At 31.0% G+C, this 20,000-nt stretch overlaps 1 protein-coding gene across 1 annotated transcript; it reads left to right on the top strand.

The window, feature by feature from the left end:
* Positions 1–6,209: 6,209 nt before the first annotated feature.
* LOC149509808 (NAD(P)H-quinone oxidoreductase subunit H, chloroplastic) lies at positions 6,210–10,858 on the top strand. The gene is made up of 2 exons (XM_089757657.1): positions 6,210–8,361; positions 9,482–10,858. Exon 1 carries the CDS (start codon positions 6,626–6,628, stop codon positions 7,805–7,807), a length of 1,182 nt encoding a protein of 393 aa, XP_089613783.1. The 5' UTR covers positions 6,210–6,625; the 3' UTR covers positions 7,808–8,361; positions 9,482–10,858.
* The last annotated feature ends 9,142 nt before the right edge of the window (positions 10,859–20,000 follow it).

The raw sequence follows: 20,000 nt of genomic DNA, 5'->3' as shown, positions 1-20,000 counted from the left end.
TAGGCATCTTATATTCGAACTTACAAAGTCTATTCCTCGAATCTTTACTCTTCTCTTTTTTATTACCTGTCTTTACTCTATAGGTAGAAAACCGTCACACATGCTGACTAAGAAACTGACAGGAATTCATCAAAGCCGAAGAAAAGGGCAGGAATTGGAGGAATTGAAGGAATTGGAGGAAAGGGAGGAAGAAACAAACATAGAAATAGAAACTATTTCCAAAGGGGGGGAGGAACAGGTATCCACCAAAGAAAATCTTTCTTATTACCCTTTTTCGAAAGAGACCGACTATAAAAATAGCCCAGTTTATGAAACTTCTTATCTGGATGGGAATCAGGAAAATTCGAAGTTAGAAATAATATCAGAAAAAAAAGAATATAAAAAATTATTATGGTTTGAAAAACCTCTTGTGACGCTTATTTTTGATTATAAACAACGGAATCGACCTTGGCGATATATAAAAAATAATCGGTTTGACAATGCTCTAAAAAATGAAATGTCACAATATTTTTTTTATACATGTCGAAGTGATGGAAAAGAAAAAATCTCTTTTACATATCCACCTAGTTTAGCAGCTTTTGGAGAAATGGTACAAAAACAAATAGATTTTTTCACACCAGAAGAATTGTTTTCTGACGAATCGTATACTGATTGGAGTTTTATCAATGAACTAAAAAGAATAAATTTAAGTAAGGAGTTTATAAAGAGAGTCGAATATTTAGATAAGGAATATTTATATAAGGAATCTTTTGATCTGGGCATACTTGAAAAAAGGACTCGATTTTCTAATTATGAAACTAATGAAGAAACTAATAATGAAACTAATAATGAAACTAATAATGAAACTAATAATGAAGAAACTACTACTGAAACTAATAATGAAACTAATAATGAAACTAATAATGAAACTAATAATGAAACTAATAATGAAACTAAAAGAAATAATGAAATTAAAAGAAATAATGAAACTAATAATGAAACTAATAATGAAACTAATAATGAAACTAAAAGAAATAATGAAACTAAAAGAAATAATGAAACTAAAAGAAATAATGAAACTAATAATGAAACTAATAATGAAACTAATAATGAAACTAAAATAAAATACTTGCCTAAAATATATGATCCTTTCTTGCAGGGACCCTACCGCGGAAGAATCAAAAAATTGTTTTCACCTTTAAGTGAAAAAACAAACACGGATCCGTTTTGGATAAATAAGATTCATGTTATACTTCTTGCTACTGATTATTACGAATTTGAACAGACAATAGATACACTCAAATCATTATCAACAGAAAAAGAACTTTCTTTATTGACAGAAACAGAAGATGAACAGACAATAGATACACTCAAATCATTATCAACAGAAAAAGAACTTTCTTTATTGACAGAAACAGAAGATGAACAGACAATAGATACACTCAAATCATTATCAACAGAAAAAGAACTTTCTTTATTGACAGAAACAGAAGATGAACAGACAATAGATACACTCAAATCATTATCAACAGAAAAAGAACTTTCTTTATTGACAGAAACAGAAGATGAACAGACAATAGATACACTCAAATCATTATCAACAGAAAAAGAACTTTCTTTATTGACAGAAACAGAAGATGAACAGACAATAGATACACTCAAATCATTATCAACAGAAAAAGAACTTTCTTTATTGACAGAAACAGAAGATGAACAGGGAAATATCGATTCCGAGGATCGAGTCAAAATTTTGAAATTTTTATGCAATATAGTTATAACTAATCCCGACAATCAAACAATTATAAAAAAATCTAATGGAATAAAAGAAATAAGTAATGGAATAAAAGAAATAAGTAAAGAAGTTCCTCGATGGTCATACAAACTACTCGACATTTTCGAACAACACCATAGAGGAGGCGAGGAACACATGATAACAGATTATGCAATTCGTTCAAGAATCTTCCGGTACGCAATAGTTTTTTCTAAGGAGGAGTTAAAGGATGATTTTTTTCTACCAAACGATATAGAAAACGACCTATCTTTGATGGAATATTCGCCAGAACCGAATTTTCGTCGAGACATAATAAAAGGTGCCGTGCGTGCCCAAAGACGTAAAATAATTAATGGGGAACTGTTTCAATCAAATGTGCATTCCCCACTTTTTTTTGACAGAGTAGACAGCCTCTTCTTCAGAGTGTTCAGATCTTTGTATTCTGATATTTCTTGGCTGATAAAACTAATATCTCGAAATTGGATATGGAAAAACAAAGAATCACAAATTTCTGATTATACAGAAAATGAGGAGGACATAAGAGAAGAAGACGAAGAGATAAGAGAAAGCATAGAAAAGATACAAGAAAGAGACAAAGAGGAAGAAAAAAGAAGAGAAAGCATAGAAGAGATACAAAAAGGAGACAAAAAAGAGAAAGAAAAAAGAAGACAAGAGTCAGAGGCAGATGACTTCCTGCTGGACGCAGCAGAATTTTGGGATATCGTCTTTTTTGGTCAAGGACCAAGGGGCATCATGTTAATAGCCCAATCGATTTTTAGAAAATATATTCTATTACCTTCATTGATAATAGCTAAAAACATTGTCCGTATATTATTATTTCAAATTCCTGAGTGGTCCACGGATTTCAAGGGTTGGAAGCGAGAAATACATGTTAAATGCACTTATAATGGTCTTCAATTCTCCACAAAAGACTTTCCAAAAAATTGGTTATCAGAAGGTATCCAGATCAAGATCCTATATCCTTTTCGCCTGAAACCTTGGCGCGGATCTAAACTGAAACCCTCTCATAAAGATCCAATGAAAAAAAAGCATAAAGATCCAATGAAAAAAAAGCATAAAGATCCAATGAAAAAAAAGAAAGTTAAAAAGAATGATTTTTGCTTTTTAACAGCTTGTGGACTGGAAAGTGACTTACCTTGCGGTCCTCCTCGAAGACGGCCTTCGTTTTTTCAGCCTATTTTTAACGAACTAGAAAAAAAAAGTGAAAAATGGAAAATTTTTAAAAAAGGAAAAAAATTGTTTCGAAAAGTCTCAGGAGAAACAAAAATTCCATTTGTAAAGGGAATAATAAAAAAACTTTCAAAAAGAAATCCAGTTTTGGAGTTGAGAGAAGAATTGGGCGAAACTAAAAAAGATTTGGGCGAAACTAAAAAAGATTCGATAATCAGTAATAAGATGATTGACGAATCATCCCTTCAAATTCAATCTATGGAGCGGACAAATTATTCATTAACAGAAAAAAAGATAAAAGATCTGACTGAGAGAACAAACACAATCAAAAATCAAATAGAAAAAATTATAAAAGACAAGAAATTAGAATCATCAAAAAAATTTTGGAAAATATTAAAAAGAAGAAATATTCGATTAATCCGTAAATTCTATTTATTTATAAAACTTTTTATTCAAAAGATATACATAGATATTTTTCTATATATCATTAAATATATCATTAATATTCCAAGACCCAATCCACAACTTTTTCTTGAATCAACAAAAAAAATGATTGATAAATTCATTTACAATAATGAAGCAAATCAAGAAAGAATTAATAAACCAAATAAAAATACAATTCATTTTATTTCAACTATAAAAAATATAAAAAACTCACTTTCGAATATTAGAAATCAAAATGCAAAAGCTTTTTGTGACTTATCCTCCCTCTCACAAGCATATGTATTTTACAAATTATCACAAACCCAAGTTATTAAATTCAAACCTATCCTTCAATATCACGGAACATCTCTTTTTCTTAAAAATGAAATAAAAGATTATTTTGAAGAACAAGGAATATCTCATTCCCAATTAAAACATCATTATGGGTTAAGACAAAAAATCTCTGGAATAAAGGAATGGAAAAACTGGTTAAGGAGTCATTATCAATACGATTATCAATACGATTTAGTTCAGAGTATATGGCTTAGATTAGTACCAGAACAATGGCGAAATAGAGTCAATCAACACTATATGGCTCAAAATAAAGATTTAACAAAATGGGATTCAGATGAAAAAGAAAGATTAATACATTACGAAAAAAAAAATGATTTTCAAGCGAATTCATTACTGAATCAAGAATATAAACTGAATCAAGAACAAAAACGGAATCAAGAACAAAAATATAAAAAAGATAATTTTAAAAAACACTATAGATATAATTTATTATCATATATATTTATTATATATCAAGATATGAGGGACTCATATACTTATGGATCACCATTACAAGTAAATAAGAGGGAAGAGATTCCTTATAATTACAACATGGATAAACGAAAATTTTTTGATATATTGGGGGATATTCCTATCCATAATTATCTAACGGGGAAAACGGGGAAAACGGGGAAATTTTCGCATAGAAAATTTTTTAATTGGAGAATTCTTAATTTTTGTCTTAGAAATAAGACCGATATTGAGTCCTGGGTCGATACCAGTACCAAGAGTAAGAAGACCAGTACCAAGAGTAAGAAAACCAGTACCAAGAGTAAGAAAAATATTAAGACTGTGATTAATAATTTTAATAATTATCAAATATCGAATCTGGAACTTTGGTTCTTCCCAGAATTTGTGCTACTATATAATGCATATAAGGTTGAACCATGGATCATACCAATAAAACTACTTCTTTTCAATTTTAATTTTAATGGAAAAAAAGAGGATCTTGTATCAGATGCAAAAAAAAAAAGAAAATTTAGATCCGTTCTCTCAAATCAAGAAAAAGATGTTGAAGAAGATTATGGTAAATCATCCAATCAAGAAAAAGGTAAATCATCCAATCAAGAAAAAGGTAAATCATACAATCAAGAAAAAGATGTTGAAGAAGATTATGGTAAATCATCCAATCAAGAAAAAGGTAAATCATCCAATCAAGAAAAAGGTAAATCATACAATCAAGAAAAAGATGTTGAAGAAGATTATGGTAAATCATACAATGAAGAAAAAGGTAAATCATACAATCAAGAAAAAGATGTTGAAGAAGATTATGGTAAATCATACAATGAAGAAAAAGGTAAATCATACAATCAAGAAAAAGATGTTGAAGAAGATTATGGTAAATCATCCAATCAAGAAAAAGGTAAATCATACAATCAAGAAAAAGATGTTGAAGAAGATTATGGTAAATCATCCAATCAAGAAAAAGGTAAATCATACAATCAAGAAAAAGGTAAATCATCCAATCAAGAAAAAGGTAAATCATCCAATCAAGAAAAAGGTAAATCAGATCAAGAAAAAGGTAAATCAGACAATCAAGAAAAAGATGTTGAAGAAGATTCTGGTAAATCAAAAAAACATAGAAAGGAAGACGAGAGCAAGAGAGAAGCTCGTTTATTCCTACAAAAGTATTTGTATTTTCAATTCGGATGGGATGCTGATTCTTTCGATGAAAAAATAATCAAAAATATCAAAGCATATTCTTTCATTCTTGGCCTGATAAATATGAATGAAACTTTTCTATACTCTGTTAGAAGAGGAGGAACGAATCTGGATATTTTGATGGATTCGGCGGATAAGTTACTTTTAACTTATCAATACCTACTCAAAAAAGGAGTATTGATTATCGAACCAATTCGCCGGTATGTAGAAATTGATGGACAATTTATTCTATATCAAACTATAAGTATTTCATTGGTTCATAAAAATAAACATGAAATTAATCAAAGACGCAAAAAAAAAAAAAGACGCAAAAAAAAAAACTATATTGAAAAAAATAATTTTGATGAATCCATTGCAAGACATCAAAAAATGACTGAAAATAAAGACAAAAATCATTATGATTTGTTTATTCCTGAAAATATTTTATCCCCTAACCACCGGAGAGAATTGCGAATTCGAATTTCTTTCAATTCAAGGGATAAAAATGGTATGCATAGAAATCCAGTATTTTTAAATAATGTAAAAAACTGTGGTCAAGTTTTGAATAAAAACAAACATCTTGATAGTGATAAAAAGAAACTAATTAAATTAAAGTTCTTTCTTTGGCCCAATTATCGATTAGAAGATTTAGCTTGTATGAATCGCTATTGGTTTAATAGTAATAATGGCAGTCGTTTCAGTATGGTAAGGATACATATGTATCCGCGTTTGAAAATTCGTCAATGGTACATTTTTCCATATATTATGATTGAAAACCGGATTGATTAATTTTATTTGAAAAAATTATAAAGTTCATAACGAACTTAAAATCATTGTGCATATTAAAATGAATGGTATTATTATTATTACTGATCAGTAAAATTCACATTCAAAAAAAGGGGGAGAGAAATTTTTGTTTTATGGTAAAAAATTCATTCATCTCAGTTATTTTTCAAGAAAAAAAAGAAGAAAACAAGGGGTCCGTTGAATTTCAAATAGTCAGTTTCACCAATAAGATACGAAGACTTACTTCACATTTGGAATTGCACAAAAAAGACTATTTATCTCAGAGAGGTCTACGTAAAATTCTAGGAAAACGTCAACGGCTTCTGTCTTATTTATCAAAGAAAAATAACATACGTTATAAAGAATTAATTAGTGAGTTGGATATTCGGGAATCAAAAAATCGTTAATTTGATTGAATTAGTCGATTTATTATATTTTTCATTTTGATGTACTTCTTTTCGTTTTCAACAATTCATGTAAGAATGAATCGAGGAAAAACTTATGAATCTATCAGCTACAGAAAAAGACCTTATGATAGTCAATATGGGACCTCACCACCCATCAATGCACGGTGTTCTTCGTCTCATCGTTACTCTAGATGGTGAAGATGTTGTTGACTGTGAACCAATATTAGGTTATTTACACAGAGGAATGGAAAAAATTGCGGAAAACCGAACAATTATACAATATTTGCCTTATGTAACACGTTGGGATTATTTAGCCACTATGTTCACGGAAGCAATAACCGTAAATGGACCAGAACAATTGGGCAATATTCAAGTCCCTAAAAGAGCCAGCTATATCAGAGTAATTATGTTGGAGTTGAGTCGTATAGCTTCTCATCTATTATGGCTTGGACCTTTTATGGCCGATATTGGTGCACAGACCCCCTTTTTCTATATTTTCAGAGAAAGAGAATTAGTATATGATCTATTCGAAGCTGCCACCGGTATGAGAATGATGCATAATTATTTTCGTATCGGAGGAGTAGCGGCCGATCTACCCTATGGCTGGATAGATAAATGTTTGGATTTCTGTGATTATTTTTTAACAGGAATTGTTGAATATCAAAAACTTATTACGCGAAATCCTATTTTTTTAGAACGAGTTGAAGGGGTAGGGGTTATTGGTGGAGAAGAAGCAATAAATTGGGGTCTATCCGGCCCAATGCTACGAGCCTCTGGAATCAAATGGGATCTTCGTAAAGTTGATCATTATGAGTGTTACGACGAATTTGATTGGGAAATCCAGTGGCAAAAAGAAGGAGATTCATTAGCTCGTTATTTAGTCCGAATCAGTGAAATGACGGAATCCATAAAAATAATTCAACAGGCCCTGGAAGGAATTCCGGGGGGTCCCTATGAGAATTTAGAAATCCGATGTTTTGATCGAGAAAGGGATCCAGAATGGAATGATTTTGAATATCGATTCATTAGTAAAAAACCTTCTCCTACATTTGAATTACCGAGACAAGAACTTTATGCGAGAATGGAAGCCCCAAAGGGAGAATTAGGAATTTTTCTGATAGGAGATCAAAGTGGTTTTCCTTGGAGATGGAAAATTCGCCCGCCGGGTTTTATCAATTTGCAAATTCTTCCTCAGTTAGTTAAAAGAATGAAATTGGCTGATATTATGACGATACTAGGTAGCATAGATATCATTATGGGAGAAGTTGATCGTTGAAATGATAATTTATACAACAGAAGTAGAAGATATCAATTCCTTTTACAGATTGGAATCCTTAAAAGAGGTCTATGGGATCATATGGATGTTTGTCCCTATTTTGACTCTTGTATTGGGAATCACAATAGGTGTACTAGTAATTGTATGGTTAGAAAGAGAAATATCTGCAGGAATACAACAACGTATTGGGCCTGAATACGCCGGCCCTTTGGGAATTCTTCAAGCTCTAGCAGATGGAACAAAACTGCTTTTCAAAGAGAATATTCTTCCATCTAGAGGAAATACTCGTTTATTCCGTATTGGACCGTCTATAGCAGTCATATCCATTTTACTAAGTTTTTCAGTAATTCCTTTTAGCTCTCGCCTTATTTTAGCCGATCTCAATATCGGTATTTTTTTATGGATTGCCATTTCAAGTATTGCTCCTGTTGGACTTCTTATGTCAGGATACGGATCAAATAATAAATATTCCTTTTTAGGTGGTCTGCGAGCTGCTGCTCAATCGATTAGTTATGAAATACCATTAACTCTATGTGTTTTATCAATATCTCTACGTGCGATTCGTTGAAATATAAACTTTTCTTTTCCCTATTCCTTTCGTTCTATAAAATAAGCTGAATGGATTGAATAGATATCTTCGTTATTTTATTATCCTTCAGGTTGATAAACTAAATTAGATAGTTATATATGAGTGAAAGAAAGCAGCTTATAAATTCGCAGTAAATTAAACAAAAAAAAATTTAATCTCATTTCCTATGTACAAGAGTTAAGTGGAAGAAAACATAAGTGGAAGAAGTCTTTACCCCAAGACGGGTTGATTAGTCAATCTAGCTTGAAGCGGGCTCAAAAGATCAACCGTATAGAGTTTTGGCTATCCTTTGTATAGATTCCCATACATGTATTGCCAAACCAAACGGGGGATTGAACAAAAAAATGAGTGGATGGTTAGGAACACCAAAATACACAAAGGATTAGTAATGGAGATTATGTAAATTATATAAAAAGGATATTTCTGGATAACATAAAAAGAATACTAATTGGGGCTTTAAATTAGTAGAAATGAGTAGGCAGTACTACCCACGATTCCGGTCCAGAGTATGCTCCTATCCACCGATTAAAGTAATGACTATCAGGAACGAAATAATCCTTTACTATTTTTTAGTTTAAGCCCCCATTCGTAATTTTCTCAGATCAGAAAGAAGAATAGGAACGAAAAAGAAAGAATAAAAAATAAATATTTTTTTTTTTTTTATTCTTTCTTTCATATATATAGAGAGATATAATCTGTGTCATGATTTATGAGCTAATGTAATATTTAATTTTTTTCGTAATCGAAAACAATGGGTTGAAATATCTATTGATATTTCTACAAGAAGTATTTTATTGAAGGCTTAAGTTATTACTCAACAAATAAAAATTGAAATTAGTAACGGGCGAGATCAATTCAGAAGCACTTTTTTTATTCTTCATAATATAGCAGACAGAATTCCATTGGTATAATTTTGGACCTTCCAATCCATTTTTTCTCTATCTATTCTACAACCATACGAAGAGAAATAATACTGATTCGGTCCTTAAATTTATTTGTGACCCACGAGGAGCCGTATGAGTTGAAAACCTCATGTACGGTTTTGGACTAGCGATGGGAACAGTGATGTTATCATCGACTATAATTATCTAACAGCTCAAGTACAGTTGATATAGTTGAGGCGCAATCAAAATATGGGGTTTGGGGATGGAATTTGTGGCGTCAGCCAATAGGGTTTATCGTTTTTCTAATTTCTTCTCTAGCAGAATGTGAGAGATTACCTTTTGATTTACCAGAAGCCGAGGAAGAATTAGTAGCAGGGTATCAAACCGAATATTCGGGTATCAAATTTGGTTTATTTTATGTTGCTTCCTATCTAAATCTATTACTTTCTTCCTTATTTGTAACAGTTCTTTACTTGGGGGGTTGGAATATTTCCATTCCGTACGTATTCGTCCCTGAGCTATTTGAAATAAATAAAATGAATGGAATCTTTGGAACGACAATTGGTATCTTTATTACATTAGCTAAAACTTATTTGTTTTTGTTTATTTCTATCGCAACAAGATGGACTTTACCTAGGTTAAGAATGGACCAATTATTAAATCTTGGATGGAAATTTCTTTTACCCATTTCTCTCGGTAATCTATTATTAACAACTTCTTTCCAACTTCTTTCACTGTAAAGAAAAAAAGAATACGAGATTCATGACTTGGTTCAAACAAGAGAAAGAAACAAACATAAAATTATTCATAGATATTCACGATATGTTCCCTATGGTAACTGGGTTCATGAATTATGGCCACCAAACAGTCCGAGCAGCAAGGTACATTGGTCAAGGTTTCATGATTACCTTATCCCACGCAAATCGTTTACCTGTAACTATTCAATACCCTTATGAAAAATTAATCGCATCAGAGCGTTTCCGTGGGCGAATCCATTTTGAATTTGATAAATGCATTGCTTGTGAAGTATGTGTTCGTGTATGCCCTATAGATCTGCCTGTTGTTGATTGGAAATTTGAAACGGATATTAGAAAAAAACGATTGCTTAATTACAGTATTGATTTCGGAATTTGTATATTTTGTGGTAACTGCGTTGAGTATTGTCCAACAAATTGTTTATCAATGACTGAAGAATATGAACTTTCTACTTACGACCGTCACGAATTGAATTATAATCAAATTGCTTTGGGCCGTTTACCAATGTCAGTAATTGACGATTATACAATTCGAACAATTTTGAATTCGCCTCAAAGAAAAACTGAGTAAGTAAACCTCCTATTCTATTAAAGAGAAATTTCCAATTCTTTTAAGGTTCCGTTTTGGTTTAAGTTAAAAGAATATTTGGTTTGACTTAAAAGAATGAGGCCTTTACTCTTTGTTTGGTCAATAAATAAAAATTCAATTACAAATTAACTGGTTGATAAGAATTTCGAATTCATTTTTCTTGAAAATCTATTAATATATTCGTAATTATTTCGAAATATATAGTTTCAAAAAACAAAATACCCTTTCGAACCGAACAAAAAAAAAGAATTAAAAACGAAACAATAATTGTACTTAGATCAATTCACACCTAATAGATTAGGATTTTATTCAATTAGGAACGTATCATAAAAAAAAAATTCCTGGTCGGGTCAATAAGATCATGAAAAGCATTTCGATTTATTTATCTCTTATTTTACATATAATGGATTTGCCTGGACCAATACACGATTTTCTTTTAGTTTTTCTGGGATCGGGTCTTATATTAGGGGGCCTGGGAGTGGTATTACTTACCAATCCAATTTTTTCTGCCTTTTCATTGGGATTGGTTCTTGTTTGTATATCCTTATTCTATATTCTCTCAAATTCTCATTTTGTAGCTGCTGCCCAGCTTCTTATTTATGTGGGAGCCATAAATGTTTTAATCCTATTTGCTGTGATGTTCATGAATGGTTCAGAATATTATAAAAATTTTAATCTGTGGACCATTGGGAATGGCCTTACTTCGTTGATTTGTACAAGTATTCTTGTTTCGCTAATTACTACTATATTAGATACATCATGGTACGGGATTATTTGGACTACAAGATCAAACCAAATTATAGAACAAGATTTGATAAGTAATAGTCAACAAATTGGAATTCATTTAGCAACAGATTTTTTTCTTCCATTTGAATTCATTTCACTAATTCTTTTAGTTGCTTTGATAGGTGCAATTGCTGTGGCTCGTCAGTAATAAATCTTTCTAACTAGGAATAGCAAGCAATCCAAATTAAACTTTTTTCTGTCTTATCGCATCTATTTTCCTTGAATTCTTGTTCGTGTATAAAATATAAAATAGAAATTCGTTTATTCGAGATATTTCCAATATATTCTTTTTGTTATATTCTATTCTAGTCAATCAAATCCGTTGAATTATTGTTCATATTAAAATGAATCGAAATTGATAAGGAGTTGGTCAATGATGCTCGAACATATACTTGTTTTGAGTGCCTATTTATTTTCTATCGGTATTTATGGATTGATCACGAGTCGAAATATGGTTCGGGCCCTTATGTGTCTTGAACTTATACTGAATGCGGTTAATATAAATTTTGTAACATTTTCTGATTTTTTTGATAGTCGGCAATTAAAAGGAAATATTTTATCAATTTTTGTTATAGCTATTGCAGCCGCTGAAGCAGCTATTGGATCAGCTATTGTTTCCTCAATTTATCGTAACAGAAAATCAACGCGTATCAATCAATCAACTTTGTTGAATAAGTAATATTAATAATATTAAATTATAAGATTCACCAATTTGAATTAGCATGTCCAATATGTTGGAATCTACATCATGTTTTCGAAAACGTAAGAAATCAAAGTATCTTGGTCCTTTCTTATGAGTTGATCCCGAAGGAAATTGATTAGAAAATTTCTGGTAAATCGTTGATTCATCTGGTGTTTAACTATAATGATTCATTTACAAGTTTACTAGATTGAAATTTTATGATGTTCAAAAAATTATAGATCCCATGTCACATTCAGTAAAAATTTATGATACATGTATAGGGTGTACTCAATGTGTCCGAGCCTGCCCCACCGATGTGTTAGAAATGATACCTTGGGATGGATGTAAAGCTAAGCAAATTGCTTCCGCTCCAAGAACAGAAGACTGTGTTGGTTGTAAGAGATGTGAATCCGCTTGTCCAACAGATTTCTTGAGCGTTCGAGTTTATTTATGGCATGAAACAACTCGAAGTATGGGTCTAGCTTATTGATACGTTCCCGAAAACCCCACTTGAATACATTTTGAATCCATTTTATTTTTTTTTTACTGAAAAAACCCGTGCTCAAAAAAAATCTTTTTTGAGCACGGGTTTTTCTGGTCCAAGTGCATCTTGTCTTTACCACGAATTATTTTCCTTGGTTAACAATAATTGTAGTTTTACCAATATCTGCAGGTTCTTTAATTTTCTTTCTTCCTCATAGAGGAAATAAGCTAATTAAGTGGTATACTATGTGTATATGCATATTTGAACTCCTTCTAACAACCTATGCATTTTGTTATCATTTCCGATTGGACGATCCATTAATCCAGCTGGAGGAAGATTATAAATGGATAAATTTTTTTGATTTTTACTGGAGATTGGGAATAGATGGACTTTCTATAGGGCCCATTTTACTGACAGGATTTATCACTACTTTAGCTACTTTGGCGGCTTGGCCAGTTACTCGAGATTCGCGATTATTCCATTTCTTGATGCTAGCAATGTACAGTGGTCAAATAGGATCATTTTCTTCTCGAGACCTTTTACTTTTTTTCATCATGTGGGAGTTCGAATTAATTCCCGTTTATCTACTTCTATCCATGTGGGGGGGAAAGAAACGTCTGTACTCGGCTACAAAATTTATTTTGTACACTGCGGGGGGTTCCATTTTTTTATTAATAGGAGTTTTGGGTATCGGTTTATACGGTTCTAATGAACCAACATTAAATTTTGAAACATTAGCTAATCAATCGTATCCTGTCGCACTGGAAATCATATTCTATATTGGATTTCTTATTGCTTTTGCTGTCAAATCGCCGATTATACCCTTACATACGTGGTTACCAGACACCCATGGGGAGGCACATTACAGTACTTGTATGCTTCTAGCCGGAATTTTATTAAAAATGGGAGCGTATGGATTAGTTCGCATCAATATGGAATTATTACCCCACGCTCATTCCATATTTTCTCCCTGGTTGATAATAGTGGGTACAATGCAAATAATTTATGCAGCTTCAACATCTCTTGGTCAACGGAATTTAAAAAAAAGAATAGCCTATTCCTCCGTATCTCATATGGGTTTCATAATTATAGGAATTGGCTCTATAACTGATACGGGACTCAACGGAGCTATTTTACAAATAATATCTCATGGATTTATCGGTGCTGCACTTTTTTTCTTGGCAGGAACGAGTTATGATAGAATGCGTCTTTTTTATCTCGACGAAATGGGTGGAATGGCTATTCCGATTCCAAAAATATTTACGATGTTCAGTATCTTATCGATGGCTTCTCTTGCATTACCGGGCATGAGTGGTTTTGTTGCAGAGTTGATAGTCTTTTTTGGAATAATTACCAGCCAAAAATATTTTTTAATGCCAAAAATACTAATTACTTTCGTAATGTCAATTGGAATGATATTAACTCCTATTTATTCATTATCTATGTCACGTCAAATGTTCTATGGATACAAGCTATTTAATGCTCAAAGTTCTTATTTTTTTGATTCTGGACCACGAGAGTTATTTGTTTCGATCTCTATCTTTCTACCAGTAATAGGTATTGGTATTTATCCGGATTTTGTCCTCTCATTATCAGGTGAGAAGGTCGAAACTATTCTATATAATTATTTTTATAGATAGTTTTGATGAATAAAACAAAAAATCAAAAAGTAATCCTATGATTTTTAAAATTGTTCGTTGTACAGTGAAAAAAAAAAGAAAGAAGTCTTTTTTCTTCTCTTAAGTTTAAGTTAAGTAAAAAAAGGTAAAAGAATTAAATTGAATTTTAATCAGACATCTTTGGCTTTTGTTAGAACCTTTTGAATCAAGTAGTGGAGTGATTCAAAAGGTTCTTGACAGCTTACAATAAGTTTTCTTATATATACGCTGTCCTATCTTAGTATTTGTTAGGCTTAGCCTTTTTATTCAATTCAATTAGATGTTAATGTAAATGAACCATAACTATGTAAACCTATTCCTAATAGATTGACCCCAAAATAGCATATCCAAATTATAAGAAATCCCATAGAAGCCACAAGTGCGGAATTTACACCTTCCAAATTTTTATTTGTTCGGGTATGTAAATAAATCGCGAATACGGTCCAAGTAATAAATGCCCAAGTTTCCTTTGGGTCCCAATTCCAATATGATCCCCACGCCTCATTAGCCCATACGGCTCCCGAAAGAATTCCTATGGTTAAAAAGATAAACCCGAGACTAATAATACGATAACTCCAACGATCCAATTGTTGAGTCAATTGATACCTGTAAAAATTTTTAGAAGAAAGAAAATAAGTGTTTAATAAAACATTGCTTCTTTCATTCATGTATTGGATTTCGCCAAACGAAAATGACTGATTTAATAAATTATTGTTTTTACCAATAATTTTTATGGCTTTTCGAAATGTAATGACTAGAAGAGCTACTGATAATAATGATCCACATAAAAGAGCTGCATAGCCTAATACCATCATACTTACGTGCATCATTAACCACTGGGATTGGAGAGCAGGCGCTAATATTGCGGATTGATGCATTTTGGTTAAAAGACCCGAAGTGGCAAAGCCTTGGGTAAAAATAACACTTGGTGCGGTTATTGCGCTTAAATCATTTTTACGCTTTTTAAAATAGTAAACCATATGAATAAGGGAGAAACCCCATGAAAGAAAGATTAATGATTCATATAAATCACTTAATGGGAAATGTCCTGAATAAATCCAACGAGTGACTAATAATCCTGTTATACAGAAAAAGGTAACTATCATGCCCTTTTCTGATGAATCATATAGTCCTACGACTTCATCGACTAATAAGAATAAGGTTAAAAAATGAATTGTAATTACAATTGAAACGACCGAAAAGGATATATGAGTTAATATATGCTCTAAAGTTGAAAAAATCATAAGAATTCTGAAAAAAGCGAGGGTTTCTAGATTTTATGGAATGGAAATCAGGAATTAAATTCATTATAGGACTTATTCTATCTCTTTTAGAAGATACTATGCCGCTACTCGGACTCGAACCGAGATGCTCTAGCACTGCTTCCTAAGAGCAGCGTGTCTACCGATTTCACCATAGCGGCTTGCTCGAAATCATAATAAGCCATTTTTTATTCAATCGTCGAGATTGAAGGTGAAGGGGTCAATTCAATGTAAAATGTAAAAGAAGCATTTAATTTAAATTGATGAATAAAAACTCGTTTAAATAGCAATTTGAAGGTTCAAAAAGAATCTTTATTATTTATCGTTTTATTTAATTATCCTTTTTTTTATTTAATATTTAATTTAATATTTAATTATTTCAACAGAGATTTTATAGTTTGTGTTTTCCTAAAAGAGAACTCCTCTATTGTAACTAAACTAACTAGTTGTAACTTCAATTCATAGATAGAATTCAACAAAAAAATGTTCTTTATCATTTTAATTTTTTAATGATTCATCTCTCATTCTTTTATATGATTTTTATGAATCTATAAAAAAAAAAATGCTTATCAATTGAATGAATAAATGAATGAAAAAATATTATTTTTAGAGATCACAATTTCAGCACCACATCCAATGATTTCAAAAGATTTATGTAATTTGCATAGCTTTGTATTAATCGTTAGGATTTTGCGTTTTAAGGATTTATCAAACCAACTAGATATTGGGTTGTACACGTTACGTTATATAAAAAGCGTTTCGATTCCTGTCATAATTGTACCATACTTCAAAAAAGTATTTCGAATTTCGAATTCTAAAAATATGTCTTGATTCATCTTCTTATACAAACATAGAATTTTTTTAGATCATTTTAAATTGATACATTATTTGTATATCCACTAAATTATAAAGGGAGTTTTCTCAATTGGGTTGAAAGCAAGGGAAGGATATATAGTAATTCAGAGAAATAATGATTCATAAAGTTACAAAATTGAAACTTAATGGATTAGTTTCAACAACCCAGTTAAAGCTCTTATATATATGTGCTCCGATATAGCTATAGTATAAATATACAAATTTTTATTATTTAATTATTTAATTATTTATTATTATAAATTGAAATTGAATATTATAAAAATAACAAATTATTATAACACTAAGATACCAAATGGGGCGATGGGGAAAATGAGAATCCCCATCCCGGAAATGAAAAAAAAAAAGATATTCAAAAAAGAAAACCTTTGTATCTTATTCGAGTTAAACCAATTCAGATTAAAAAAAAATTATTTGTCGTACAAAAAAACTTTTTGAATTACCCGTAAAAATAGATCTCGATAATGAAAAAGCTTTCAACGCCGCCCAATATCCTTTCTTTTTCCAAACATTTTTTCGAATACGCTTTTTTGATGTAGAAGTACGTTTTTTTGGAACTGCCATTCAAAAAAAAGGTTATTTAGTGCTATAGTTGGATGTCAAAGACATCTATTTTTAAAACAAAATGATCGGTGTCTTTATGTCATTATTTATCTATTCCTATAGATTTTCTAGATTAATAGATTTTCTAGATTATAATTATCTATATACTACTATATAAATTTCATAAGAACTAAATAGAGATGGGAAAATAACATAAAATGCTTCTATTCTAGAAAAAAAAAAAAAAAAAAATATGATATAACCTTTTTTTATTTATATTCCATACACTATCCAGAAAAAAAGAAGAATTTGTATTTAATTTATTGGTACCTTTCTTTTTTATATCTCCATTCAAATCTATAGGATAGATTAGGATCTATTATGATATATAAATTGAATTGATGAAATCAAAAAAACGTAAAAAAGAGTCTTTCCTTCTCTATCTCTGCCTATTTTTTTTGTCGTCCTACATTTATAATTTATACATCTCCATTTATACACGAAAAATACATCAAAACAAAAAAATGTAAAAAAACCATTTTATTTACCTAATAAAAAACAAACTTGAATTTTTTTCTATTAATTGGTAATTGGTCAAGCTCGAAGAGAGAGTATGCCCAATTTTCATTTTCAATCAAATTCGAATGAGACTCGTAATTAATCTGTTAAAGGATACATAATTTTGAAAAAAAAAAAGAATATTTTTTTTTTCCATTAGTAACTCGGTGATATCATTTGATTACTTCTAACTTCGAAATTTGAATATTTTTGAAATATTTGAGAAAGATTAAAAGATTAATAATAGAAAATTCCAGTTAACTTTGTAATATCTTGATTGTATTATTGCTCCCTTTCCATCAAAAGAGATAAGAGCCGGTGAATCAGAAACGATTAATTAAGAAAGAATAAGAAAAAAGTTTTTATGGAGCATACATATCAATATTCATGGATCATACCTTTTGTGCCACTTCCAATTCCTATTTTAATAGGAATGGGACTCCTACTTTTTCCGACGGCAACAAAAAATCTTCGTCGTATGTGGGCTTTTCCCAATATTTTATTGTTAAGTATAGTTATGATTTTTTCGGTCGATCTGTCTATTCAGCAAATAAATAGAAGTTCTATCTATCAATATGGATGGTCTTGGACCATCAATAATGATTTTTCTTTCGAGTTTGGCTACTTTATTGATTCACTTACCTCTATTATGTCAATATTAATCACTACTGTTGGAATTTTTGTTCTTATTTATAGTGACAATTATATGTCTCATGATCAAGGATATTTGAGATTTTTTGCTTATATGAGTTTATTCAATACTTCAATGTTGGGATTAGTTACTAGTTCTAATTTGATACAAATTTATATTTTTTGGGAATTGGTTGGAATGTGTTCTTATCTATTAATAGGGTTTTGGTTCACACGACCTGTTGCGGCAAACGCTTGTCAAAAAGCGTTTGTAACTAATCGGATAGGCGATTTTGGTTTATTATTAGGAATCTTAGGTTTTTATTGGATAACGGGAAGTTTCGAATTTCAAGATTTGTTCGAAATATTTAATAACGTGATTTATAATAATGAGGTTCATTTTTTATTTGTTACTTTATGTGCCTCTTTATTATTTGCCGGCGCAGTTGCTAAATCTGCGCAGTTTCCCCTTCATGTATGGTTACCTGATGCCATGGAGGGGCCTACTCCTATTTCGGCTCTTATACATGCTGCCACTATGGTAGCAGCGGGAATTTTTCTTGTAGCCCGCCTTCTTCCTCTTTTCATAGTTATACCTTACATAATGAATCTAATATCTTTGATAGGTATAATAACAGTATTATTAGGGGCTACTTTAGCTCTTGCTCAAAAAGATATTAAGAGGGGTTTAGCCTATTCTACAATGTCCCAACTGGGTTATATGATGGTAGCTCTAGGTATGGGGTCTTATCGAGCCGCTTTATTTCATTTGATTACTCATGCTTATTCGAAGGCATTGTTGTTTTTAGGATCCGGATCCATTATTCATTCCATGGAAGCTATTGTTGGATATTCTCCAGATAAAAGCCAGAATATGGTTTTTATGGGCGGTTTAAGAAAGCATGTGCCAATTACACAAATTGCTTTTTTAGTGGGTACACTTTCTCTTTGTGGTATTCCACCCCTTGCTTGTTTTTGGTCCAAAGATGAAATTCTTAGTGACAGTTGGTTGTATTCACCGATTTTTGCAATAATAGCTTGGTCCACGGCCGGATTAACAGCATTTTATATGTTTCGGATCTATTTACTTACTTTTGAAGGACATTTAAACATTAATTTTCAAAATTATAGTGGCAAAAAAGGTAGCTCCTTCTATTCAATAAAACTATGGGGTAAAAAAGAAGAGCAAACAATGATTAACAGAAATTTTCCTTTATCCCCTTTATTAACAATGAATAATTTATTAACAATGAATAATAATGAGAAGCCATATAGAATTGGTGGTAATGTAAAAAAAGGGGCTCTTATTACTATTACGAATTTTGGCTACAAGAAGGCTTTTTCTTATCCTCATGAATCGGATAATACTATGTTATTTCCTATGCTTATACTGGTTCTATTTACTTTTTTTGTTGGAGCCATAGCAATTCCTTTTAATCAAGAAGGAATACATTTGGATATATTATCCAAATTATTAACTCCATCTATAAATCTTTTACATCAAAATTCAAATGATTTTGAGGATTGGTATCAATTTTTAACAAATGCAACTTTTTCAGTGAGTATAGCTTGTTTTGGAATATTTACAGCATTCCTTTTATATAAGCCTTTTTATTCATCTTTACAAAATTTGAACTTACTAAATTCGTTTGCAAAAAGGGGTCCTAAAAGAATTTTCTTGGATAAAATAATATATTTGATATACGATTGGTCATATAATCGTGGTTACATAGATACGTTTTATTCAATATCCTTAACAAAAGGTATAAGAGGATTGTCCGAACTAACTCATTTTTTTGATAGGCGAGTAATCGATGGAATTACAAATGGAGTAGGCATTACAAGTTTTTTTGTAGGAGAAAGTATAAAATATGTAGGGGGAAGTCGCATCTCTTTTTAT

This window comes from Durio zibethinus, unplaced genomic scaffold (assembly GCF_047325235.1).
Source record: "Durio zibethinus cultivar Kanyao isolate XHJ-2024 unplaced genomic scaffold, ASM4732523v1 HiC_scaffold_107, whole genome shotgun sequence".
Classification (NCBI taxonomy): domain Eukaryota; kingdom Viridiplantae; phylum Streptophyta; class Magnoliopsida; order Malvales; family Malvaceae; genus Durio; species Durio zibethinus.
This window is presented reverse-complemented; position numbering and strand designations above follow the sequence as displayed.